This window comes from Euleptes europaea, chromosome 4 (genome assembly GCF_029931775.1).
Source record: "Euleptes europaea isolate rEulEur1 chromosome 4, rEulEur1.hap1, whole genome shotgun sequence".
Taxonomy (NCBI): domain Eukaryota; kingdom Metazoa; phylum Chordata; class Lepidosauria; order Squamata; family Sphaerodactylidae; genus Euleptes; species Euleptes europaea.
This window is the reverse complement of record NC_079315.1, coordinates 71,569,059-71,595,210: the sequence shown is the minus strand read 5'-3', so window position 1 is coordinate 71,595,210 and position 26,152 is coordinate 71,569,059. Positions and strand designations below refer to the sequence as shown.

General features: G+C 41.1%; 1 protein-coding gene and 1 non-coding gene across 2 annotated transcripts in view; one reads left to right on the top strand and one right to left on the bottom strand.

The window, feature by feature from the left end:
• The first annotated feature begins 580 nt into the window (after nucleotides 1-580).
• LOC130477228 (small nucleolar RNA SNORA13) lies at nucleotides 581-708 on the top strand. The gene has a single exon (XR_008933315.1). It is a non-coding gene; the product is annotated as a small nucleolar RNA SNORA13 (small nucleolar RNA).
• Nucleotides 709-6,959: 6,251 nt separating this feature from the next.
• Nucleotides 6,960-26,152, bottom strand: part of EPB41L4A (erythrocyte membrane protein band 4.1 like 4A) — a 118,138-nt gene continuing 98,945 nt past the window's right edge. The window contains exons 13-22 of the mRNA XM_056848244.1: nucleotides 22,655-22,745; nucleotides 22,375-22,458; nucleotides 20,501-20,614; nucleotides 20,219-20,296; nucleotides 17,742-17,861; nucleotides 13,294-13,341; nucleotides 13,132-13,200; nucleotides 11,223-11,333; nucleotides 8,380-8,461; nucleotides 6,960-7,130 (exon numbers count right to left, since the gene is read on the bottom strand). Coding sequence (XP_056704222.1) covers nucleotides 7,002-7,130; nucleotides 8,380-8,461; nucleotides 11,223-11,333; nucleotides 13,132-13,200; nucleotides 13,294-13,341; nucleotides 17,742-17,861; nucleotides 20,219-20,296; nucleotides 20,501-20,614; nucleotides 22,375-22,458; nucleotides 22,655-22,745 — 926 coding nt within the window. The 3' untranslated portion in view covers nucleotides 6,960-7,001. The remainder of the gene's footprint in view (nucleotides 7,131-8,379; nucleotides 8,462-11,222; nucleotides 11,334-13,131; nucleotides 13,201-13,293; nucleotides 13,342-17,741; nucleotides 17,862-20,218; nucleotides 20,297-20,500; nucleotides 20,615-22,374; nucleotides 22,459-22,654; nucleotides 22,746-26,152) is intronic.

Sequence of the window (26,152 nt, the reverse complement as noted above, 5' to 3'; positions counted from 1 at the left end):
AGATAAGCAGAGGGTTAAAATGAGAAAATCTGGATTTCTAGAATGGCTTTTTGTTCCTTGCATTTTGGGAGTTCCTTGTCTGTCTAGGTTACAATGCTAAGGCATTCCAGACATTCTCTCCTAGCCGTAAGGGTGATTAATTCATAGTGGGGCTGTGTGGCATGTACACTTTGCTTTTAAGCCATGTACAGCAGTCTGCTACTTAGCAACTACCCCAGACAAGCTCCAATAGATCATCTGCAACCACCTGGGGGGAACAGAACTTGCTTTGGGTTTTTAGGATGTGCTAAAACCTCTTTTGTACATTTATCCATTTCCAGGCTTGCATTAAGGAATTGACTATAGCTGAAGGATTTGCTTTGGGTTGATTTAATGGAAATAATTGCTTAAGGTACTGAGTTATTTGCAGAAATATTGAAAAATGATACACTACTTCGTCCTTTTGTTTTTTTCAGAAACAGGCAAAGTCCACCCACAGTTTTGGATGACAGATTTTAAGTATCAAAATACAGGTATGTTTCAAGAGATTCTAAGTAGTCTGAACCTAGTGTCTAATGTTTAACTGACTCACTTTTAACGTTGCCTTTGTGTTGCCCATTCATTACTTTCTCCAATGAATGTGGTGTCAGAAAAGGCATACAGTAACTCTAGCTGTTATGCATTTAGGAGTTGGTTATGTACCTTCTCTGCATTTCAGCTAGAACATGCTCCTCTGTAGAAGAACTACATTCCCTCCATGATCAAATAGGGGCGCTGCAGCCATTATCAATATGCAAGATTTATTGTATAGAATGAGACTGTGGTATTGAATGAGACTGTGGTTCTAATCCAACTCGTTGCTCTAAGTGTTGATGTTTCAGGAGATAACATCTTAGGTGGTTGTAGCATTTCCAGCTAGACTTCACTGAACAAATTGCTTCATTTCATAGTCACAAAGGGAAAATTCCCTTTTTTATCCCCTTCTTCCTTGGCCTAGCTAAGCTGTTTTTGGTACAGCTTGAAAACCTACTCTGAACCCAGCATTAACTAGTTCAATTAAGCCTGTATCACATCCTGTATTCTATTTTTTTGTATTTTCAAACAAAACAGGCATACACATACAAATTATTAAATTGTTTTGGAACTTTGATTAAAATCCATTTATTACTTTCTTTGACTTACTGCTTTCTAATTATATTTACATATTGTTTAGCTTCTTACATTCTATTTCTTTGTCTAACAATTATGTAATTTAAAACATTTTCAATTTTTCATAAAATTCAGAATTATGTACTAATGTTAATTTAGCCATAATTGCATATTCTTCTACTTTGTCCATTCAGTTACATCTGAGTAGTCCTCTGCTTTCCACTTCCTATTTTAAAACTTTCCACTATTCTGTTTTAAAACTACAAGCCTTGGGGGTGAGGGCTTTCCACCATGCTCTGAAATAACTTATTTAATTTTCAGTCCTGATGCCTCTCCAAGGGTGGAGTATATTTGTACTGAACATCCAACCTGATGATCAGGAGAACTCAAAACCTTGTTTCTGTGTTTTTGGTTGGTCCATGTAAAGATTACATGACTTTGTTAAAAAATATCACTAGTGTTTCTTTGTAAGCTTCAGAAATAATTTATTCCACAGTCATCCTAGGCAATGTTTTCCATTGCCAACTACTGTTCTTTTAAATGGCATTTATTGGCTTTTTGGGTTGGATAACATTTTAATAATTAATATGGACAGTACCCCAAGACCTTTACTCTTAAAACCAGGTCCATCAAACTTACATAGTTTGATGAAGAAACGTAGAAGCCTCCATTCTGTGTTGGCTAACAGTCATGTACGCAGTCAGCTAGAATCAGTAAAAAACTGGCGTATATAAATGTTTCACCAGGGCATTCTGTGAAATGCCACTCTGTTCAGTTTACTGCACATGTGCTGATGTATATCCTATGAAAGCTTGTACATAAGATTGCTAGCGTGGCCCTTCTCTTCAAGAACTCCCCCTATAATCATAGTATACTGGTATGAATAAAATTCCTAACCTTTATTCTGTCTGTAGTGACATGTTTCCCCACATCACCTTTAGGCCCTGTACTTACGTATTTTAACCTAGCTAATGCTTGATAAACTCTGACTTGACCTATGGAGCCTTTTGTCAGGACGCATATTTGGCAGGTCTGCTTCAGACTATCCAAGGGAGACTGAATCCTGATTGGGTGTGACAAGTTAAATACTGGGATTGGATGTATGAAACAGGTCCAAACCTGTTCATCAATAAAGATCAATGTTGATGGTTTTAGTCAACACTCTGCCAGGTGACAGTGAGGATAAGATACTATGCTACTTGAAATACTCCATGCTACTTCAAAGCATTAATTTCAGCTTTGAAATTTTCAAAGTTGTAGTTGTGGGAAGAATCGGACAGTATATTAATGTGTTTTCTTTCACCTTTCAGAGAAACATGAAGCTGACTTGAAAGATGCAACTTTCTGTGCTGGAGTCCTAGTCTGATTTAGAGGTGCTGGTCCAATGCTGGTATGAATTTGTCAAAGCTGATGTGAAACCAGAAAAGCAAACGAGCTTTTCCACAACAAACATGACCAAATGAAACAGCAGCAGCGACTGTTAAAATAGCTATAAGTTCTGCTGCATCTTTTGAGGTAGCTTTACATATAGCAAAAGCTAAGAAACCTCACACTATAGCTGAAGACTTTTATTTTTCTATCTGCTGTAGACATGACAAAAGCAGTCTTAGGAGAGCATACGGTAAGATATGTGCCATTGGCCGGATTTACGTATAAGCTAAACAAGCTATAGTTTAGGGCCCCACTCTCTTGGGGGGCCCCCAAAAAATTTAAAGGAAAAAAACACCTGAATGTACATATCCAAAATATAAGCTAAAAAAACAAATACAATAAAACCTACACACAGCAACAGTGTTTTGTGTTGTGTATGCTCCTATGATGTAAGTAATGGGCCCCGCCTGCTCCCTAAAATATCACTGGTTTGCTCATTTCTATATATAGGGTGCCTACATTCTGCATGGACTGGTTGCATTGTAGCATGTAGCATGCAGCTGCAGACTGCAGTGCAGCACAGTTGAATGTAGGTCAAGCTGTTGTACCTGTTATCTAATTTTAAAGAGTGCTTGTAGACTGATGATCAGGCAGCATAGACTAAGGATATGAGTCTTATGCCTACTGATTGATTTCATGTAATACATAATTTATTTATTTTGATCCCATTATAAAATTACTTTAGAAAAATATTCATCTTTATTATGTAGTAGTAGGCCTATATTATTTACTAGTACAGTTCCCTATTACCCCCACTTGCTACTATAATACTATATATAAATATTATAATTATATTAAATATTTTTCTTAGTTTCTAAAATGTCAACCAGAAGTTACAAAAGTGGAGCTCAAAAGAGGAAAGAGAAGCAGAAAGCTTAAGAGCTTAGCAAATTGCCAAAATTAGATAGCTTCTTTACAAAGACAGATAAGGGGCCTGATGAACCCAAAGCCTATACCACAATGAGTCAGTCATGTGATATTCGTCCCATTCCTGATACAGAACCTGGTACATCTAGTTCTATAGAATCTGCTTCAGTGACTGAAGCAAGAAATATTCAGATTGACCAACCAGAGAGTAGTACAAGCACAGAAGATTCAACATCAAAATACAAACAGAATGATGTTGGGCTATGGGGTGATTTAAGCAAAGATGACATTGTATACTGGGTAGAAAAAGGTCTGTCAGAGTGTCAGCACTCAGATGGTTCATTTGAAAAGTCAAAGATGTCTTTTGCAAACCAAGACAGATACTGTTCAGAGAGCTTGTTCTATCCCAAACGGGCTAATGGTGAAAAATACTGCAGAGAATGGTTAGTATATTCACCAGAAACTGGTTGTGTATACTGTTTTGTGTGCAAACTCTTTTCAGATTCTTCCACACCATTATCCTCAGATGGATTTTCTGATAGGCGCGAATGGCTTTAGATACCTATTACGTCCATAAATTACCATATAGCATATATTCAACACAAAAAACAGCGACAATTTGTTGTTGACAAAGGACAGCTGGACATATAAAGGGCCCCATTACCTTCAATAGCTTAGGGCCTCATCAAACCTAAATCTGGCCCTGCCCATTGCTCTTTTGAATACCATTAATCATAGAATTTCTGCAGTGTCAGATGATGTCAATGAACAGTTAAGATGCTGAAAACTAGTAAGTTTGCAGTACAGTTGGATGACTCAACTGATGCTGCAACTTGTTCAAGATGTAAGATTTATATGTGTTTCGATCATCCTGTCAGGGCAGTTATTGAAAGGTTTTTAATGAGTGAAGAGCTGCCTACTTGAACCACTGTAGAAGAAATTTTCCACGTGTTGGAGAAGCATTGGGACCAAAAATGGTTTGGGCTGGTTTAACTGTATTGGTGTGACTGGACAATATTCAGGGTTAGTTCAGTGAGTGAAAACGTAGCCCCCATTGGTGTATCTTATCACTGCTTCTTACACTGTGAAGCATTTTAAAGTGTAGCAGGGGAGGAGCAAAAGGCAAGCCTACAACTAGCCTGAGGTTCCTTCAGGCCCATTCTCATAATGACAAACCAGGGTTTGCTGAACTATGCTGCTGTAACACACACAGTCTGAGATTAGAGGAATCAGCTTAGAGATTCACCAGCTGGTAAGCATGGAATCCAGCTGAGATCAGCAGACACTGTCCTTCAGTGTTACTCCTCTGAAGATGCCTGCCACAGCTGCTGGCGAAACGTCAGGAAAGAAAATACCAAGACCACGGTTACACAGCCCGGATAACCTACAATCACCAGTCAGAGTTTGGCTTGAGACAGGTGTGTGATATTTGGCAACATAATAAACCACCCATTCATTTCCCTCAGCCAAGATCAACTCATTTACAATTTTGTGAATGAGAAATACTTAAATTGAGGACCTATGAAGCATCCTTTGGAAGCCATACCAAATAACTGGGCAATATACTTCTGGCTTAATATACATTGTAGTAGGGATGTGGCCAGATGGCAGAATACACCTTTTCAGAAGACTGCAACCAGTGAACTACAGACATTCATTTGGTTGTGGTAGTTATTGTGATATACAGAGGCAGATTTACTCAGTAACAAGCAATTTTAGAAATATAGGTTCTGGTGTTATAGGTGGCATTTACAGTCAGTGAAAAGACTGCAGATTTTTGGCTTCTACTATAGGAAATGCAGGGCAAGATCTCATGCCACAATAGAATTACCACCTATCCCATAGACAGAATTGTGTGTGGGCTGCCAAAAGCTGGTAAGCATGGAATCCAGCAGAGATCAGCAGCTTAGAAAAGTACAAGGTAATGAGAAAATGGATTCAAAACTGTAAACTATGAGTTTGAAAAATTAAACATATGCTTGAGTTCTTCTCATTGAATAAATATGAAAGTGCTTAATTTTTATTTGACCATGGTCTCATTTATTAGCTAAGCAATTCTAAAATGAAATGTAACTTATTTTATGCATCTCATTGAAAATAAGCTGCTCAATTTGCACAAGTCACACTAATAGTATAAGGAATTCCATGATATAAACTAACAGCCAAATGTGACCTTGAAACCAGCCAAATTTTTACTGCCTTCTCTCATGTGCTGTTACGACAAAGGGGGAAGACAGTCTTAAATGTAACTGCATCCACAGTATTTCTGTGCTGATTTTTACAGTTTTTGTGACCGTGGTTTTGCGCTGATGGTTCAGTTCTAAGCAACCCTATTTGCCCCTGCCCTTAGATTCATGGCGTGTTGCTGTTAGGGTCAAGCACAAGATTAAAAAACAAAAACTCTTCACAATCGTTTATTCAGAAAAACAAATGGACACCCACAGTGAAACAACGGAGGTTAAAGGCTTCGCTGTGATCCCATTCTGGTCTGTTTCTCGGCTCCCTTTCATCTTTTCACACAGAGGACAAGGAAGAGAGGGGAGCTAAACATGAATTTTTAAATTCTGTTCTCCTGAGCTGCATGGTCTCTGCCCTGCTTTGCAACAGAATTGATGACTCGTGGGGCTTCAGTGCTTTGCAGGCAGTCACTGCCACAATGATCAGTGTCTCCTTACTTGTCTCAATTCCTTTTTCACTAATACCCCCAAATACACTCACTTGTAGGTCTTGTCTGTTGGCAGTTTAAACTCCCAGCAATCAGAATGTATAGGAACATTTGAAGGGACAGCTGCTTAAAAACCAACAACTGAAACAAAACTCTTTACTGCCAAGAGCCAGGGAGGTTTCAAAGAATGCAGTGCTTGCTTCAGATACATTCCTTCTTTCAAGGTTTTTAAAAACCACTGTTCTAAAAATCTGTTAGGATGCCACATTCAAAGCTGCAGAATGAGGCAAGTGCCCCCGAGAGCTCTCTGGCAGTGGTGTCACTATTACAAATTATACAGAAAGGCCTAAATCCAAATACAAGAGTTCATTGAAAATTAGCATATAAAATTGTTGGAGGGAAAAAAAAGTCTCCTTTTCCATAACCAATACTTGTATGAAGAATTCACTTTGTCACATTCTAATAAAAGATTAAACATATGGTATTGCAAGGCAAGTATAGGTAGAAGAATTACTACTCCCATCCAGCATATGAATTGAACAACTGAATTTACTATTGCACATTTGGGAAAAGCATCAAACCTTGGATATCTTAATTGACACTGTCAGTCTTGGAATGAAGTAGTTCTTAAGTTACTAGGTTGTCATAAACTCATCTGATCTGGTTTTGGAACTAGTGGCTGGTGGTTTCGCCCCACATAAGGATTGCTAACAAGTCAGCAGCAGACTTCTGTGCAGTCCTTTAGATTGGAAAGCTGAAGTGTCTGCTCCAGAGCAATGAAGCAGCAGTTCAAATGTTCTTTCACAATATCTTCTTAAGTCAAAACAGACATCTTTTTGGCCAAAGTGTATTTGGACTTTCATGTCATTCACAAATTCTAGAAGTGGCATCCATTTAGTATTCACTGGAATCAGGCCTCCATCTTGAGCCGTGATGCTTGTACAATTTTTACTGTCTTTGTACTGTGCTTTCCATCCAGGTTGTTAATGGATATCTGTGCCTTGTCTTCTAACAAGCTGTCTTTAGACCCGTTTCTCCTCTGAAGGGAATAAATAAAACAAATCTTAATGCAGAACTCAATAGGAATTCCTGTTCTGAGTTCCAGTCCTGTTGATGCTACCAATATACTCATGAATTTGAGAACAGTTGCAGACTTTAGCTAATGAATGAATGGCTGAGTTGGGACATACATTTTAAAAATAGAAATTACAGTCCAAAAAACTTAACATACATGCAAGTCTCAAGACAGAGTGAATTGCTAAACCACCAATTAAATTAAAAATAAACTTTTAAATTAAAATTAAATTAAATTAAATTTAAAATAAACTTTTTTGCATTTAGCCCAGTGGGGTTATTTGAAATTGGTTGTTGGAATGACCCATTGGATAATATAATCTTGTTTAAAAAGGAGTTGTCAACGTTAATAAGCCTGGAGAACAGGGGTCCCAAACTTGATGAGCCTGTGGGCACTTGAGGAATTTTTAGAAAGGGTGGTGGCTACCACCACAAAATGGCTGCCATGTAATAAAATGTTGGGAGGTTCCAAGCCAAGCACCCTATGATGGGGGCAGCTACTTCCAAATGGGTTCTTCCCTTCAGATACAAAGGTGAAGTCTTCTGGAAGAAAAGCCAGGACTGTCTCTTTGCCTTTGAGAAGAAGCAACTGGGTGACAGGAAACACATTAGAGGACACCAGGTGCCCATGTGTGTGCCATGTTGGAGATTGCAGGCCTAGAATATATAACAAAGCTATTAAAAGCTCATCTGTTCTTCTGCTGAGCAAAGAAATCCCTGCCCACAAGGAAGAAAAATACCGATTTTATATTTTACTGAAATATTTTACCCTGGCAACTCCTAGAGATCTTACTGAACAATGGCAGTTTAAAGTGGAGTTTTGATTAGTTTTGTAACAGTTGTTCAATAATACCAATTAAATGGTTCAACTTGCAAGCCACAGTGTAGACAGATCTATCTGGCTGCTAGTTGGGTTCACATTTACATCTGTAAACTCTGCTTTGTTTCCCTATCTAAGCATTCATGACCTGGTATGTCCTACTTATGCTCTTTGGTTTTTCAAAATACAAGAAAGCCAATATAATACAGCATATAGGATTCTGTATGTTATATTGTTCAGAATTTAAAAGTACAATCTGGTATATTCTATACACACACACACCCTGAGGCTTTTAGGAATACTGTTGCACAATAGCCCCAATAAAATGAATAATGTAAATATATATATTTTAAAATATTTGCCTTAGATAACAATTAAAAACACTGTTACCAACCTGATGAGATACTGTGATGGTGGAGTACTGAGCATCTGAAGAGCGTGTTACAGGTAATGGAGGCACAAGGTCCATTTTAGAGCTGGAAAAGAGAACAAGCTGCAAGATGTTTGGTGTTTATGGAGTAAAGGGGGGTTTTCTGGCTGGAAAAGTCACCTGGATAAGAATACAATAATACCTCCTATAAAGCTGTTTTGTATAAAGTTGTTTCATTATAGCACTCTTCGTCCTGGGCGTAATTAAAAAAAAATAATAAAGTGGGGAAAGGGGGCTAGGCAGCTGCTGCACAGGATGGTCAACCCAAATTCAAGTAGGCCAAGAGTAATGCAGCACTGCCAGAGGTAGGACAGACACCTCCCAACTAGGCCGCAGGTCTACCAAAGATCTGTACAGCTGACTAGCAAGGCCTTAGTGAGAGCTACAGCACTCCAGGCGAAAGCGTCAACATGGAAGGCAACCCAGAGGGGCCTCCTGTGTTATTCTAGCTCACAAGCTCAAGAGAGGCAGTCAGCTGGTGGTTGCCACCTCCACCAGTTGCTGTCTTGTGTGAATATATCTCCATTAGAACCAATGGTATCAATACCTCTTACAGAGCTATTTCACAAAGGAAATAGGAATTTCTATTCAGGAACGTTGTATGTGTGTGTAAAGTGCCTTCAAGTCACAGAAAACTTATGGCGACCCCTTTTTGGAGTTTTCATGGCAAGAGACTAACAGAGGTGGTTTGCTAGTGCCTTCCTCTGCATAGCAACCCTGGTATTCCTTGGTGGTCTCCCATTCAAATACTAACCAGGGCTGACCCTGCTTAGTTTCTGAGATCTGATGAGATCAGGCTAGCCTGGGCCATCCAGGTCAGGGCTTTGTTACCACAGTGTTAAAGGAGGTATTACAGAACAGTATTCTAATGAGGCTTTCATTTGCAGTATGTCTCACAGATTAGCAGTTACGTGTCTTCTAACTGGCCCAAAGCCAGTGAAATAAGCCTAAACATTCACCATTACATCATCAAGTATGCAAAACACTTGGGAGTAATATTGCAGTTTGTTTGTAGCACATAGCTGAATAAACCCTTTCTGTAGTATTGGTACAAGAGTGACACGTTGAAAGACCTAGAGGAGTGTGGGGGAAACCTTTAGGAATATAGGTACACTGTAGGAGCAAGGGGGCGGATTAATGTACATAATCTCTTGGAAGTCTAGGTAGAGTATAATTAACTACTTCCATGGTGGTTCTCTTTCCATAGACATTTTTTATGCAACTATACCTTAACACAGGGATGCACCAACATATGTTCTGTGGTCCATACCCCCCACCCAAATTTGGTGACTCAGCAGGCATTGTCCCTGATAGGCTGCAACTCTGAGCAGGGGCCTACTCAGCAGTGGAAGTGCTGAAATTAGCTAACAAAGCAGGAAACAAGGTTTTGAGCAATGAAACTGAGTGCAGACTGAAGGACTAAAACCCCATCTCTTTCTTGCCCAACCCGAGGACAAACAGGATACAGTTCATCTACAGAAGATGACCATCTTTACCTCATCTGATTGACCTTAAGTGTTGCCCAATCCCCAGCATCACAAACCCTGCAGTGGTGCACTTTCAAGTCAGTGTTGATTCTGGCCCATGCAACTGTGAGTTGTGCACTGTGCAACAACACAATCTCAAGACTCAGAGAGAAAAATACAAGGGCATTCCAACAGAGCCAGCGTGGTTGTAGTGGTTGAGAAGTAGTTTGGAGCAGTGGGCTCTGATCTGGATAACCGGGTTTGATTCCCCGCTCCTCCACATGAGCGGCAGAGGCTAATCTGGTGAACTGGATTTGTTTCCCCACTCCTACACACTAAGCCAGCTGGGTGACCTTGGGCTAGTCACGGTCTCTCAATCCCACTCACCTCACAGGGTGTCTGATGTGGGGAGGGGAAGGCAAGGTGATTGTAAGCCGGTTTGAGTCTCCCTTAAGTGCTAGAGAAAGTTGGCATGTAAAAACCAACTCTTCTTCCTATTGCTTACTCATACAGATTCTCCTTTATGTTGTCACTAAACAGAATGAGAGGCTGCCTACGATGCAAACTGACCTTTTCCTTGAGTTTGACAGCACATTCTAAATGTGGCGTGATCATATAAAAGTTTTGAAAAAGACACCACCTCTCTCAGTAACAGGAGAGCAGGTGGGGGTAGCTGTTTCCACTTTGTTTATCTCCACAAACTTTGGAATAGAAGCCCCACAATTTCTGTGCCCTCGTGTACTCCAAACAGTGCAAAGAGTTTGATGTATACTTGAAGAGAAGGCTATTCTCTGTTTTTAAAAAGGTCTCAACCTAAAAAGGGTTTAGTGACCCCAGCCTTCCCCCACCCCCAATCCTTCCACAATGGGAAATGTCTAATGTCTATTTCCTGGAAGCTACATGTGAAGATGCCCATTTGGGGAGCACTGTAAAAGTGGCTGACAACTTTTCCACATTACCTCCCTGAGGTAGCTTCACAATTCTGATGAGAAGGAAGACACAATAGTTTTCAAATACTGTCCTTTCCCCTAACAGGACAGTGTGTCTCCTTTTTTGTTTCTGGAAATACGGGGAGGTCTAACATCTTGTCAGTAATGGTATTTCCTCTTTAGGCAGCACTTGGCAGAATAGGGGGAGGGGGCTCAAGTCAAGGTGCCAATCATTGCCCTTTCCCACTCAGCTTTTTCCTGAGGAGTCAGCCAGAGAACACAAAATTTGTGAATGAGATGCTGCCCAATTATGTTGTTACACAGTAGTTACATCCTAAATGTGTGTGGAGGGAGGGGGAGCATTTCTTTATCATGACACCATCCCTTATTGAGAACCAAATACTTAACATACTTCACTTCTGAAAGAACAGATCTCTCTCCATCAGAACACTGGGAGCGTCGAGACTGACGATAGCTCCGAGGAGAATGGGAATGCCTAATGCGAACAGGGTCACCTTGAGTCCTAAAGGGAAAAATACAGGTTTTTAAAATAGGAGTAGGTCTTGTGAGTGCTTGTCAAAACATACCTTCACAGGAGTAAGTCATACTAAAAACATTTTAAAGAAAGGAACCTGTAGATACACTTGTATAGTAGAGTTTTGGCACCTCTTTTAGTCTAGAGGGAAAAAACATTACAGAGGTGATACCTTTAGTCTTTGTTGCTTAGACTGAACGAGGCCATTGGTCCGTCCAGCTCAGTAGTAGCTATGTCTAGCAGCAGCTTTTCAGAGCCTCAGTCTGAGAGAGGTCTTTTCCAAGACCCCACTATTTGAGAAGGTTATGCCAGGGATCGAAGCTGGGACCTTCTGCATGCAAAGTAGGTGCAGAACATGTTAATAAATGAAGTGGACTTATACCAAGTCTAACAAGGTTCTGGTATTGGGGGGGGGAGTTGCATCTATCCGTCTTTTGCAAATCCAGTATAGTTTTATAAACCTCTGTCTCCCCCTTAGTCATGTTTTTTTGAAAATCAAAAGCCAAACACTGTAAGCTTTCCTCACAGGGAAGACGTGCCAACCTGTGATTATTTCAGTTGCTCTTTTCTACAATCTAAAGTGCTACATCATAGTTCAGTATTCTTAACCAACAGTAAAGCGTGTCTTTGAAATATCACTTGTATCTCTACAAATGTTTGGAATGCAGTGAACACCAAAGACAACCATTCCAGTAGAACAAAGAAGAAAAGGTTAATTTGGCTCGTTTAATGTATTATATGGGAGATGAGTTCACTGACACTTAATTTCATATCTAGCCATTACGATTTTGCCACCACAGTTTCCTCCTACTCAGCGATGCAACAGAATCACACTGTAATGCAAAACGAGATTCCGCTCCTGTCAGAAGCATTTGCTTGCATCACTACACACCATCCCGGATGGCCAATTACTGGAATGAAATGGAGCAACTCTGCTATGGCAATTGCTGGTGATATGCTGAGGAAGGAAGGGCAAGGAGGTCAACCAGCCAGTTCCGATGATCAGAGGAAGAGTAAATTTTTAAGAGAGAGTTTATGAGAAAAATTGTTTTTGTGCTTTCCCAGAGCCTTCCCCATATTTCAGTACTATTCTAGATGCCATGCAGCAAACTGATAGGAATGCAGGGGATGCTAGTGAGATCTGAACATGGTGGTGGGCCCCAATCACACAGAAAACAGGGAACGGAAGGTTTGTTGTGGACCACGCTGCAGCTCCCTCCCCTCCCTGGGCATTTCCCTCTTCACTTCCTGTTGAGAATCTTGGCTGGGGACAGACTGTGGGGAGGTACCTATGTGAGTGATGGGTCCCTGCACCCCTCAACCACACGTTCCTTTTGTTCCCCCAATGTCAGACCCCTACCTCACCCCTCTTTTGGCGTGATTGGGGTTGACCCAGGTTTAAGCACATGGACCTGCCAGAGTTATATATAGTTTGGCCCTGATCCTGTTTGAATTTCTGGAAGAGAAAGAACACAGGTCAAGCCAGAGATTTAGTGAAACTCTCATAGAACAAGCTACTGGGAACATATCCATTCCAATCTGATTAAAATGAAAGAGAACTGAACAATTCACATTTATTTCTGGGAGGTCAGAGATGTTCTCAGTAGACTGTGCCATAATTGAGTTAGAGTTTTACTGCCCTTTTCTATTTTGCACTGCTTCCTCCATATCTAGTACCTAATGCAAGACCAACTGCCTGCAGAAATGAGCCATGTGAATGGAAGACAGAGTCGGATTTACTATAGTAAAATAGGGAAAACGCTTATCTCCTAGAGCATACACTCACTCTATTTTGGTGTAAGGAATCTCTCTTAATTGTTCCTCAGAGAGGCCTGATGGATCCACGAGTTCCTTCCTGGAAAAGGATTAGACATTACACTATTGCATACATAAAAACAGAGTTATACTAAATTCACTAGTAGCAGCCCATCCCTGCAGTAATACATACTGAATGTGTTTCCATAATTCTTCCTTTGCTTGCACATCTGGACTTCTCCTATAAATACCAACAAAAAAGATGTCATGTCTTCGTAAACCCCAAAATTGTGCCAGCCAAGAACAGTGATTTTAATATTGAATTTTCAATAGAACAACTTATTTAAATTTCCATGACATGGAAATGTGATTTTTGCGATATGTATTTCTAGGATAAGCCACAACTTGTCTACCTCAAGCCTCTAGAAAAAGTACACACAAGAGACACAAGCTATTTTTTAGCAGAAGCTCAGCCAGGCAAGAGCATCAGCTAAATGGAAGCAAAGTGGGGTTCAAATGGTACAATCATTTTCAGTTAACATCCATTCACCTAATGAATCAAACCATCAAAAAAACAAAACAGCAAACAAAAAACATGCATCCATTTCTATAGAGTATGAATAATACCTTCTAGAGGGGAGAAAAAAGAACTAAACTCACAAGAGACCCATAGCCTGATTTTCCTGTTTTTTTACCCACCCACCCCCCACACAGGCTATCAGTGCTACACATTAGTTCACTGTTGCATTTGAATCTTTATCCTCCCTTTCTTTCTCAGTGGCCTTTCCTTGTTGCCCCTTCTGTCTTCCCTCCTAAGTGTGCTGGTGCTTTTGCCTCCCTAAGGCAGAAGCCTGGTGCATTAGTTAATATTATGAGAAGGTGGGAGGAGGGGGGATTTTAATGATATCTTTCAGCCTAAATGCTGAGCTGCTTTCTTCTTTCATTAAGTCCCATTCACCCAAAGTGGCAGCTGTGAACTCTGCACTTATCCCAAGGAGCTGGCTTCCCCTTCTGAAACAGTAATAATCAGGCATCAGGGGATGCAGAAATAATCTGCGATGAATCTCAGATTCTCTAAGGAGATGGAGTGAATTGCTTTGATAAGGCTTATGGCTCAGCTAGCGTGGCAAGGGAAAGCCCTCAGGTCAGTGCTTAGTTCAGCATTCTCAGCATGCTCACGTACAGTGTAATCCACCACATTAAGATACATTAGTAAAAATGGACTCCGGATGCATCACAGACCCTTTTATTAGCACCAGTCATACATGCCCTGACTTTATAAATGTTAGACAAAAAGGCACTTTTTGATTTTTAAAAATTATTTGCTAGGAGTCTCTCGTCATTCATGTACATCCAAAAGTTTAATTGTGAAAGTTAGTAGTGTGGTACAGTGGCTAAAGCTTGAGCTACACATCAGGGAGTTCCCAGTTCAGATCTCTCCTCTGCCATTATCTCAGTAGGGGGTGCCAAGGCACTTTTCTCCTGGCCTCAGCCCCACCTTTAATATGAGGATGACAAAATTCACCTACTTTACAGGATTACAACAAGCAATGTACATGAAGGACTTTGAGCAGTTGAAAGCGCTATAAAAATGCCAAACATCAACACAGCCTGCTAAATATGTGGGGAAAATATATAAAGGAGATGTAGCCCACATCCCTTGTATCAGTGATCTTCAACCCATGGGTCATTTGAAGCAAAGCAGAAGCCACAACTATGTGTGTCAATCTCATGTTCTGCATGGAAAGTATTGGTCTTGGCTGCATATCCACACCGGTCCGCACTGGCAAGATGAGAGAAAAGAAATCCTTTAACACAGAGTGATGGCCTCAAGTTGGTACATCCTGTATGGTATCAGTGACTGCCCTTCAGTAAACCTGCACTGACTTCTGAACCGCATGCAGCTGCTTATTGTTTCTAATGCCCTAGTCCAACAAGCGGCTGTATCAACTCCACCGAGTCATAGATCCCTGAGCTGGCTGGCACTCGCCTTCTTTGGACCAGAACCTAATCCCAGCCTCAGTGACGGCTGAACACCCATCAGCTTTCCCCTCTAAAGAGCAGCTCTACTGCAGAACAGATTCACTAGGGATGGAGCAGGATTCTTCTGGACCATTGCGCATGATCATCAAAGCCAAAAGAGGTTAGCCATGATTGCCAGGAAGGGCACCAACATTTGTGCCAGATTGATTTGCAGGCTGCTTTGTTCCACTTGCCTGTGCTCCATCCATCACAGCCATGCAGCCAAAACTGCCCACTAGGACCAGGATGCCTGCAACTATGAGTTCTTTCTAGTCTAAAGAAGGCCTGCACAACCTGTGACCCACCAATGCCTGGCTCTCCTGCCTAGACTGCTCTGCGAGAATGCAAAGACAGAAGTGAGCCCACACATTTCTGTTGCATTGTTGGTTCTCACAGTGTTGATCTGCATTGCTGAGTATTTGGGAAGAATTCTGCTATGGGATTAATTTAGAGTAATGATGCTTAGCATTGGGTGCCATATAATCTTAGACACTGTTTCTTTACAGTTAATTGCAAAAACTGGACACGTTTTTCCTACTCCAATGAAAGCAAAGTTAAAGGGAAGCAAAAGCCACGAAAACCAGTCAGTTATTTGGCTGTCAAGTTAAAAGTTGATTTTATAATGCTTAGATTGCCCACAAGAGGGAGCCTCTGCTATCTTGTTTGAGTAACAAGGTTAATTACTAAACAAAATAAAGTTATGAACGCATATTTGAAAGCCACCAGATTTACCGTGAATTCCCCAGACTGTAGCCCTGCCTGAAGTTCTGCATCTTAGCCTGAAATTAATTCTCCTACCATCACTTCGATCCCTCAGAAAATTACCCCCAAAAGGAGGGGGGGGTGATTGTTGATATTTCAACACCAACCAAAATGGTGCTCCTGTGAGAATAGCTTATTGCAAAAATACAGATCTGCCTATCACAGCTTGTGCTACATCCCTTACATTTAACTCTACACAGGGAGCAACACACTTTACTGGAGTGAATGACCAAGCTCCCCGCCACACACACACCTTTATTTCCTCTAAGATTTATGTTTCTTAAAATGTTTTGAAATGTTCTTAATCAAAGCCTCTGGATTCCAACTATTTGAATCAGCACAACCATTTGATTTATGTAGAATCACACACAGAAATGAGAGCCATAAATTCTAAGATGTCCAATGTAATCCTAAACTTGCTTACTCAGAAGTATGTCTCATTGAACTCAGTGGAGTTTACTTCAGAGAAAGTGTTCTTAGGAAGAATCAGATATCTGTGGTTTGTTTTGCCCTACTGTGTTCAGTGGATGTTCTATAAATATACTGTCTTCAGGATACAGTTTTCCACATCCTTATAATGCCAAATAGTTAATCTGATTTGCATGGAATTATTATCTAGTAGCAAATTTACATAAAGCCACAAGCTGCTTAAGCAACTACATAACATCATGAACAGATGCTGTTGTAAGTCATGGAATGGATAATAAATCTATTTTGGACATGCATGTAAGAGGGCATTCAGGGGTCTTTGTGAAACAGACTTCAATATTGCCTTAGGTCCTTCCACCTGTGACCCTGGAGCTGTTTAGCATTTTTCTACTCCCTTCAACCCCATTAGCCTTGTTTGATTTTGTCATAAAACAGGTATCTAAAACTCTTAAGCACAAAGAGAATTTCTCTGATCAGAAAATATAAATTAACCATGAAACCAAAATGAAAACTAAGTAACAAAGTTCTACATTGACCATAGACATATTAAGCATTTTATATTTTATTTAATTAAGATAGTACCGATATAGTAGCAAAACATTTCAAAATGAACGGCTTGTTTTAATAGTTGAAATTCATGCAAACACAAAGAATTCTTAGAACTCAAGTGTGGAGTTCAGGAAATCAGCAAAAAAAAATCTGGTTGCCTGTCAAGGATAATCAAAATTGAAACACTGGCTGACTCTAGCAGTCTCATTCTATTGGGGTTGGAATGGCTATGACTCCAAACCATTTTATTTATAGAGTCTATTACTGTTCAGTCTGCACCTTCTCTCCTGGATTTTGAAAATACCATATGCAGTTTGACAGGAGTTACCAGAATGACTTCAGAACTCCATAGAATCACAGAATCATTGAGTTGGAAGGGACCACCAGGGTAATCTAGTCCAACCCCCTCCACAACACAGGAAATTCGCAACTACCTCCCCACACACACACACACCAGTGACCCCTACTCTATGCCCAGAAGATGGCCCTCCCTCTCATGAATCAGCACTGCTGACAGATGGCCATCTAGCCTCTGCTTAAAAACCTCCAGGGAAGGAGCGCTTACCACCTCTCAATGAACTCTGTTCCACTGAGGAACCGCTCTAGCTGTTAGAAAATTCTTCCTAATGTCTAGACAGAAACTCTTTTGATTTAATTTCAACCCGCTGGTTCTGGTCTGATCTTCTGAGGCAACAGAAAACAACTCAGCACCATCCTTTATATGACAGCCCTCTCTCAATTATGTAGTTCTCTTGATTGAGGCATAGCAAAACTCATTATTTTCAGATCTACTTAACTGAGTTCAGGAGACCTAAAAGAACATTATAATTGTAGCCAGAATTCTAGATGTTTTATAAAACTTCAAGAGGATTAACATACGAGCGAGATCTGTGCTTGGATCTCCGATGGCTGGGGTCAGATTGGTTTCTCTCTTTCTGTCTCCTCAGCACTGCCTCCCACTGAGGAGCTGAATCAACCATCTCATTTTCCTGCCGTAACCTGTGGAAAGATTAACATATTAAGAGTGAACATCTGAAGAATCAATGGTTTGGTTTCTGGTTAATATATCACTTTCAGAAAAGCACATTTAAGTGTGTGAACATTTTAAAAGATGCATGAATTCATTCTTCACACAAGCTAACAAAGGACAGGAAAGAATGAACATTATGGGCACAAATCCAGTGAAAGTTAGACATTTTTAAATCCCATCAATTTAATTGGAAACATGTTTAACTCTTCCAACTAAATCACTGGGACAAACATGAGTAACAGCCTATTCAGAAGACAAGAAACAAAGAGGAAAAGGTAATATATGTCTGTCCTACACAATGAGGCGAAATAACTTCAATCTGTCTTCTTGGGGTAATGACAAAAGGAAGGTCCGTTTTCCCTAAAGAGAATTTCAAGGAGGAAAGAACTGAAGAAGCAAAGTTACATGCACAATGAGCCCAGGATTTCCAAATTCACACTAGGCCACTGGAAAACTATATTGTAGAACTGACTCTCAGAGTGCATTCCTGGGGGGGGGAGCTCCACAGGAGCCAGCATGACCCCACACCGGCATAGGTGCCACCTTATTACGGAATAAGGTGGAACCTACACCAGCGCATGGGGTAAACAGAGGCATCCAGGAGTCACAGAACTCCGCTGGCCCCTGCCCCCAGCCAACACCAGCAGGGATTTCCCAGAAGGGAAAGTCTGCACCGGCGTTGGGAGAGAAGGGCGATCCAAGGGGCAGAGGTGACATTAGTCAGCTTCCTAGCCCCTTTCATCCAGGGAATGTCTGTTTGAGCGATGGTGGGGCTGCACCACCTTTTTTGGTGGCACCGCCTCAGTGTTTGCTATGAGGCATTTTTTCCCTTGTCCATTTTTTCCTATTAAAAAAGACTTTTTTTGTCTGCAGCAGTCAGGAAGCCTCTGAGGCGCAGGTCCACTCCCCCCCACCCAGGAATGGGCTGTTAGACCAGATATACTACACTGACACAAAATTGAAGCAGTGCAAGAGAATATCAACTTGGCCACAAGGCATACTAAAAAAAATAAAAAAAATGGACCAGCATCCATATAGAAGCGGAACTCCTAAAATCAAGCAACAGAGTCTATTCCAAGAACATCTCTCTGACACTTGCCAAGGAAATGGCATCTCTTCAAACCACCATTTACATTCAGACCCTGTTTTTTAAATCTCACTTCTGCTTTGGTGACATTTTGTGATGCTGAAAATTTCTTCACAGTGCTGTGCAGTCTAGACAGTGACAGCAAAATTGTGACTGATGAAGTGAACTCTGACTCATGAAAGCAAATGCTGGAATAGATTTTAAGTCCTTAGTCTTTAAGGTGTCACTGGACTCCTGTTTTAGTTTGCTACCGCAAACTAGTATGGCTGCCCATCTAAAACTGTCGACAAAATTGTCAAATCACCAACTGGCACTGCTGGAAAGGAACAGAAGTTACCTAATCCCCTAAAGCAGGAACATCTACCCATGGCCTCCCACAGAACAACCTGCACTGTACAACACTGCTTTACAGACACCTTCTAACAAACGACAACATAAAGAAGGAGCACTATAAGGACTAAGGTAAAACTGCAAGAACTCTACTTAAACTGACCAGTGAAGAAATTACTTTCCAACTAAAACATAAGCAGCAAGACATGTCCTTAGTAAAACAAATTTACCAAGTCGCATCAAAATAAGACAAGAATAATGTCAGTTTGACTTATACAGACATGCAGTATTCTTATTGACGCCATTCAAATTACCCACAACAGCTGATACTGTGGAGTTGTAAAGGCATCTAAAGAGGGTATTTGTTAAAAAGATGTTCATAAAAATCCACCCAATGTTTAGTTGTGAAATACCAATAATGAAAATCTATCCAATGTTTAGTTGTGAAATATTTGGCATTTGGAAAATAATGTTACCTTGTAATTATTTACTATATTTATACCCTGCTTTTCTCCCCAATGGGTACTCAAAGCAGCTTATATCGTTCTCCTCTCCTGCATTTTATCCTCACAATGACCCTGTCAGCTTGGTTAGGCTGAGACTGTATGGCTTTCCCCAGGTCCCCTAGCAAACTTTCATGGCAGAATGGGGATTTGAGCCTGGGTCTCCCAGATCCTACTCCACCACTATAATCACTACACCACACTAGTGTACCACTACTTCCACACCACTACTTCCTGATAGGAGATAGAGGGTTATCACCCAGCCTTTAGAAAAAAGCAGGAAAAAAACACTACTCCATGTAAATTAAATCAGCTCTTTATAATTCCCATATAAACAGATTTCTTGTTTCTAGGTTAAGCAAATTACACGGTTTGTTTTGAATGTTTGCAGACTTTCATAGTTAACCTGTTTCTCTTCTTCCGATGTTCTCTGTTGGAATTTTCTGACTCACTACCACTGCTGGTATTACAACGGGATCGTGATCTAGAAAGAAGAACAAAGAAGAGGTTTTGCAAATAACTGAATGTTCTTAAAGTTACAAGTTCACTATGAGAACGTCTCACTGTAAGAGAAACAATAGCTAATCCAATTTGCCAGATATCTGCCTCGTCCCGGTTCTTACAGCCTTTGCACAGGCTAGAAAACTTTAATACGCTGCCCTAGTACTATTAATATCTGAGGTCTCACCTCCTTCTGAGTGGCTGACAAGGTTCATTTTCGCTCCCTCCTGAAAGGTGTCGTCGTCGTGAATAAGGAAACTTTGGTGATCTGTTACGGTCACTGGGAGAATTATAAAGCCCACTAGGGGTAAAGAAGAATAAGAGTAAACGAAGGATCTTGCCAACATATCACAGCAGATACCATGAAGATATATACCATCACTTTTTTTACTGTTATTACTTTGTTGGCAGTGTTGGAAAATACTATAATTTCCTGTGCTGAGAGGCATGTTATTTTAAAAGTGCACAGACAACAAGATTTGGTCAAGCTGAGATTAAAGATGTTATTGCTTTTTCATGAATAAATGCATTACACTGAAGCCTCCAAACAAAAGGACAATTGCACGTAAGCCTTCAGAGAAGGCTTGCAGGATGTTAAGGACCTTTTCACTGATGCAATTTTTGTGAGAGGCCACAAAGCAGAATAGTAAACAAACATTATTTCCTGCAAACGGGGAATTTTTACAGTAAAGAAGTCCTCACATGAATTGCAGAACTAGACCTTCAACTACATGTTTTTCTTAAACCAGTGATGAAAATAAGACACTCCACTCTGCACGGAGGTCAAATCATTTTAAGAGGTATAAGTACATTGTGTGATTACAACTCTATATTTGTACATATCCTCTTCTCAGTCCATATTTTCCCATTAACATTCATTTAAAAGTGCCCTGTAATTACTGATGGCATTTATGAGCCTGCAAGCCTGTCAAAATTCTCTACCATGAACAAAGCTAGTGAGGACAAGCTATAACACACAGTGATGGGAGAGGAAAGAGAAATAGATATGAACTAGTCATCTCCACCGCTGTCAACAGTATGATTACACACGTCTGCATATAGCCACAATACATACTAAGTCTATACTTAACAAGGGCATATACACTACAGATTAAATATACACAGTTAGTGAAAAAGAAGAGGCACAAGGAAGAAGTCTTCTTACCTGACCCTTCCATTCACTCCTACATAGTTCCACAAACACTCAGGAGGGGAATGGGTGGTGGGAGAGGAAATCCTCCCCTTTGCCTTCCCCCTCCACATGCATACGCATGCACACTATACAAGTGAGACTTCCCCACATATAAACACATGGTAATTCCACCCTTCTGCTTCCACCACTCCCCTCTGTGTCTTCTCCTTTTCACCCTTCTCCCAATCCTTCAGTTTTTCAGTGACAGAGAGAGTCAAGGAAGAGAAGTTCTATCAAGCACCACAGGCAGAGCTTCCGACAGTTGCCTGGAGCTGGGCTGTGGCAAAATCTATCCAACCTCTCAGATATTAGTGCTCAGAAAGAAATGTCTAGGTAACCATTGATGGATGAGCGGACTGCTCCCCACCCTACATAAGAACATAAGAAAGGCCATGCTGGATCAAACCAAGGTCCATCAAGTCCAGCAGTCTGGTCACACAGTGGCCAACCAGGTGCCTCTAGGAAGCCCACAAACAAGACGACTGCAGCAGCACCATCCTGCCTGTGTTCCAAAGCACCTACTAGGCATGCTCCTCTGATCCTGGACAGAATAGGTATGCATCATGACTGGTATCCATTTTTACTAGTAGCCATGAATACCCTTTCCTCCATGAATATGTCCACTCCCCTCTTAAAGCCTTCCAAGTTGGCAGCCATCACCACATCCTGGGGCAGGGAGTTCCACAATTTAACTTTATGTTATTTTTCTGCCTACCTAAACTTCCTGTCCTACCAAAATACATATGGATGGAGTTCAGGAACAGGGTACAGAAGTGTTATATAAAACGTAGACAATAAAAATGTGCATTCTTCACTAAGCAAATATGGTCAACTGAATCCTTTTTACAAGTTGTCGTGCTTTTCCTTACCTCTGAGAGCAGTTTTCTTCCCATGGTGCATTAGGTTTACTTCTCTGGGTTTCTGGGCTGCTTTCATTTCTTGATTTCTTAAAACTAATAAGTATGGAGAAATGTGTCTTTATTGAAAAACTCTTTTTTTCGCCCAAATAGGTTGAACACAGGTATTTTAAGCTCCCACTCTTTAGGAATCATTTTAAGCATTTGCTTTCACTGATGATGTATTTCTCCCATAGCTATTTGCAGGAACACCCAGGACCAAACTGCACAGACCTGATCTTTTTATCATTACCTTTTTATTGGTGAGGGGGCAATAATTCTGGTAGTTTGTTCATTTTCTCCAGTCTCTTTGTGTGTAACATCCTGGTTTGTACAATATGATCCTGAAGGGAAAAAAAACATTTTAGTGACTCTCTTGCACTTTAGGGCACCTCATCTCAACAGGGTTATTTGATTTTCATCCCACCCTTCCTCCAAGGACCACCACAGGCTAGCATACATAATATTCCTCGCCCCTTTATTCTTCACACCAACCCTATGAGGTAGGTTACACTGAGAACAAATGGTCCAAGTCACCCAGTAAGCTTCATGGTACAGCAGTGATTTGAACCAGTGTCTCCCCTGTTGTTGTCCAACACTATAAACGCTACACCACATTGATTCTCTTTATATGGTCATATTGACACTGGATATGTTGCCATTTTTGTTATTCAATGAGTATCAGTTTGGGAATTAATAGACATACATATAAACATAATACACACACATACATAATTAATATACATACATATACACAAACACACAAGCTACACTGACATTTCAAGAACAGCAGGCAAGTCTCAGAGCAGTGATTCAACCTTCTCTTTACTCCCTTACTGCACAATGCCACACTAGCAAAGAAAAAGATTTCTATAATTCTTACAGATCCACGGCCTAAAAAGGAAGCAATAGTTTTCCCCCACCTTTAAATGTGAGATGGTATCCATAAATCAAGCTTCAATTGTTAAAACTCAGGAAAATGTAGGAAATCACATAACAGGAAGTCAAGACCATATCATCATCGTAGCAACAGAGAACTGACTAAAGAGAATAAAGATGACCAAATTTTCTTTTTCCTTCCTTTTTGGAAAATTTAATTGAATAAAACATTAGACTACTGAGCCTCATAACAGAATTTTGAAGCAGTGCTAATACCAAGGTCCCATTTATGGTCCTAAGAGGGGGGAAATACCAAGTAAATGAATAAGCTCAGCTTGCTTATAAACATTAACTTTTGAGAGAGCTCCCTTAAGGAAGCGATTGTTAGATCTTTGCTAAAGAAACCCCCCTTAGATTAAAAAGGAGCAGGCCAATTACTGTCCAGTGTCTAATCTACCTTTCCTGGGGAAGGTAATTGGGTGAGCAGTGGCTGAGTAGCTCCAGGTCTTTCTGGATGAGACATCTGCTCTTGACCCTTTTCAATGGGATTCAGGCCTGGCTTTGGGGCCGAGAGCACGGGTCGCTTTGGTTGATGATCTCCATTTACATCTGGATAAAGGCATGCTGGCACTGTTGATCCTTCTAGATCTATCAGCGGCCTTTAATACAGTTTATCATTTAGTCCTGGTTGACTGCCTTGCGTTCCTGGAGGTGAGGGGTACTGCCCTTAGTTGGTTCTTCTTGTTCCTCCAGGGATGCTCTCAGAGGGTTGCTATCAGAGAGGAGAGGTCTTCTCAACAAGACCTGAATTGTGGGGTCCACAGGGTTCATGTTTTATTCCCCAGTGTTATGTGCACGATCAATAATTAGGACACCGAGATCTTCAAATAGCTTCATAGAACAGGTTGTTATATGCATGTTTAAGCATTTCTTTATACAGTGGATAAACACTCAGCTGTAAAGCCTATACTGTATCTGTTTTCGTAATTAATAATAAATAAATAATAGAGATATCCGGAAACAGATCATAATATCTGGAAAATATGTAACATTATAATACCCAAACATTATCATTTTCATAAAACTTGTGTAATCTGAAAAGGCAATGTGAATAATATGGGAGTAAAGGTAAAGGTAAAGGTCCCCTGTGCAAGCACCGGGTCATTCCTGACCCATGGGGTGACGTCACATCCCGACGTTTCCAAGGCAGACTTTGTTTGCGGGGTGGTTTGCCAGTGCCTTCCCCAGTCATCTTCCCTTTACCCCCAGCGAGCTGGGTACTCATTTCACCGACCTCAGAAGGATGGAAGGCTGAGTCAACCTTGAGCCGGCTACCTGAAACCAACTTCTGTCGGGATCGAACTCAGGTCGTGAGCAGAGCTTTTGACTGCAGTACTGCAGCTTAACACTCTGCGCCACGGGGCTCTTAATATGGGAGTAGACGGGGCTTTTTCGCTGTTATATAGAAGTATTTGGAAAATGAAAGGGCAAAATCTAGTCCAATGCTCCAGCCTCTTAAACAGCTGAACACAGTGGAATTCCTAACCTTTTTGAAAGCGCAGAATTGCAGAAGTATGCCTTACAATTTTAGTCAAAAATACAGTTGTTGTTTGTTTTAAAAAAGAAATCTACTTTCCTTAATGAGGGGAAAATGCACAGGTGGTGTTCCAAAGGGCTGAACGGCAGCATGCAATGCCCAGAGTTGGACACCATGTGGAATGGAGTCAGCCTCTGCCCTTCAGTAGTCACTGGGCCTCAAGCAAACAAAAGCACCCCAAGAACTCATTCCTGGATTACTCATCACCCTCACTTCCACCAGTCTTTGGAATTACTTACACGTGGCTGCAAAGGAACAATGTTTTTGGAATTTATTTAAGGAGATTCTCATAGCTTTAAAGGAATACCATGGTAAACATTTTAAATTGTGTTTGATTTTTCCCCTTCTTTTAACCATCAAGGAGGAAAAAATGAGCATCACCAAAACATTTCTTGAATAAACTGAGTGATGTACCTAAAGAAGTCTGACAATATCATTACCAGTTCATTTCTACTTTTTTAATATTAAAAAAAAATCGGTAGAGTTACAGTTCAATTGTAGTTTTATCAAATAATGGATGCAAGGAAGCAAAATTAACTGGGTTAATTGGATTCCACATTTTGCTTTGCGTATAGGGAAGGGAAAACACACTTCAAATGAAAAGCAAGTTTGATTCAAGGAATTTTGCTCTTTGCGCTATGCAAAGTATGCCCGCAGCTGCCTCTGACTCGGCTACCAGTCAGACCATGGAGGGCATGTCTGTCGACTTCTGCACCACTGGTGGTTGGGAGCAAGCCACACCCAAAGCCCCTTTGTGCTGACCCCTAAGTAGTTGTTTGGGGAGGCTTGGGAGGAGAAGACCGCCCCCTCCCCACATTCAAAGAATTGAGGGGAGGGGCGCATTTTGTCCGCGGGCGCGAAAGGAGAGCCAGTCCTCTTGCATCTTTGCCTGACGTGGGGAAGAGGGCGGGCCTGGGGGAAAGGGCTTAAGAGCGCCGGGGTGGAAATTTCCTCCCTCTTTTGGAAGCGGACGGAGCAGACAGGCAGTCGGAGGAACAGAGGAACTCACACCCGGACACGTGGCTAAGTATCCGAGCGAGGGAGAAAGGCGGGGGGGGGGCATCCGCGTAGTACAGTCCTCCCAAGGGGGTGGCAAGCATCTGCTTGTGCACGGAGGGTATCAGCAGCTCCCGCTGTCCGCACGCTGCTTCGCTCCTTTTGTTTCCTCTGCTTTTAAGGGTCATATCCTTTGTCCTGTTTAGGAAGCCGGGTTGCGGACGGGCTGCCCGGCAACAGGGTCCTACTGCCCCCATTGTTAAGGGGCTGGTGGCTTAG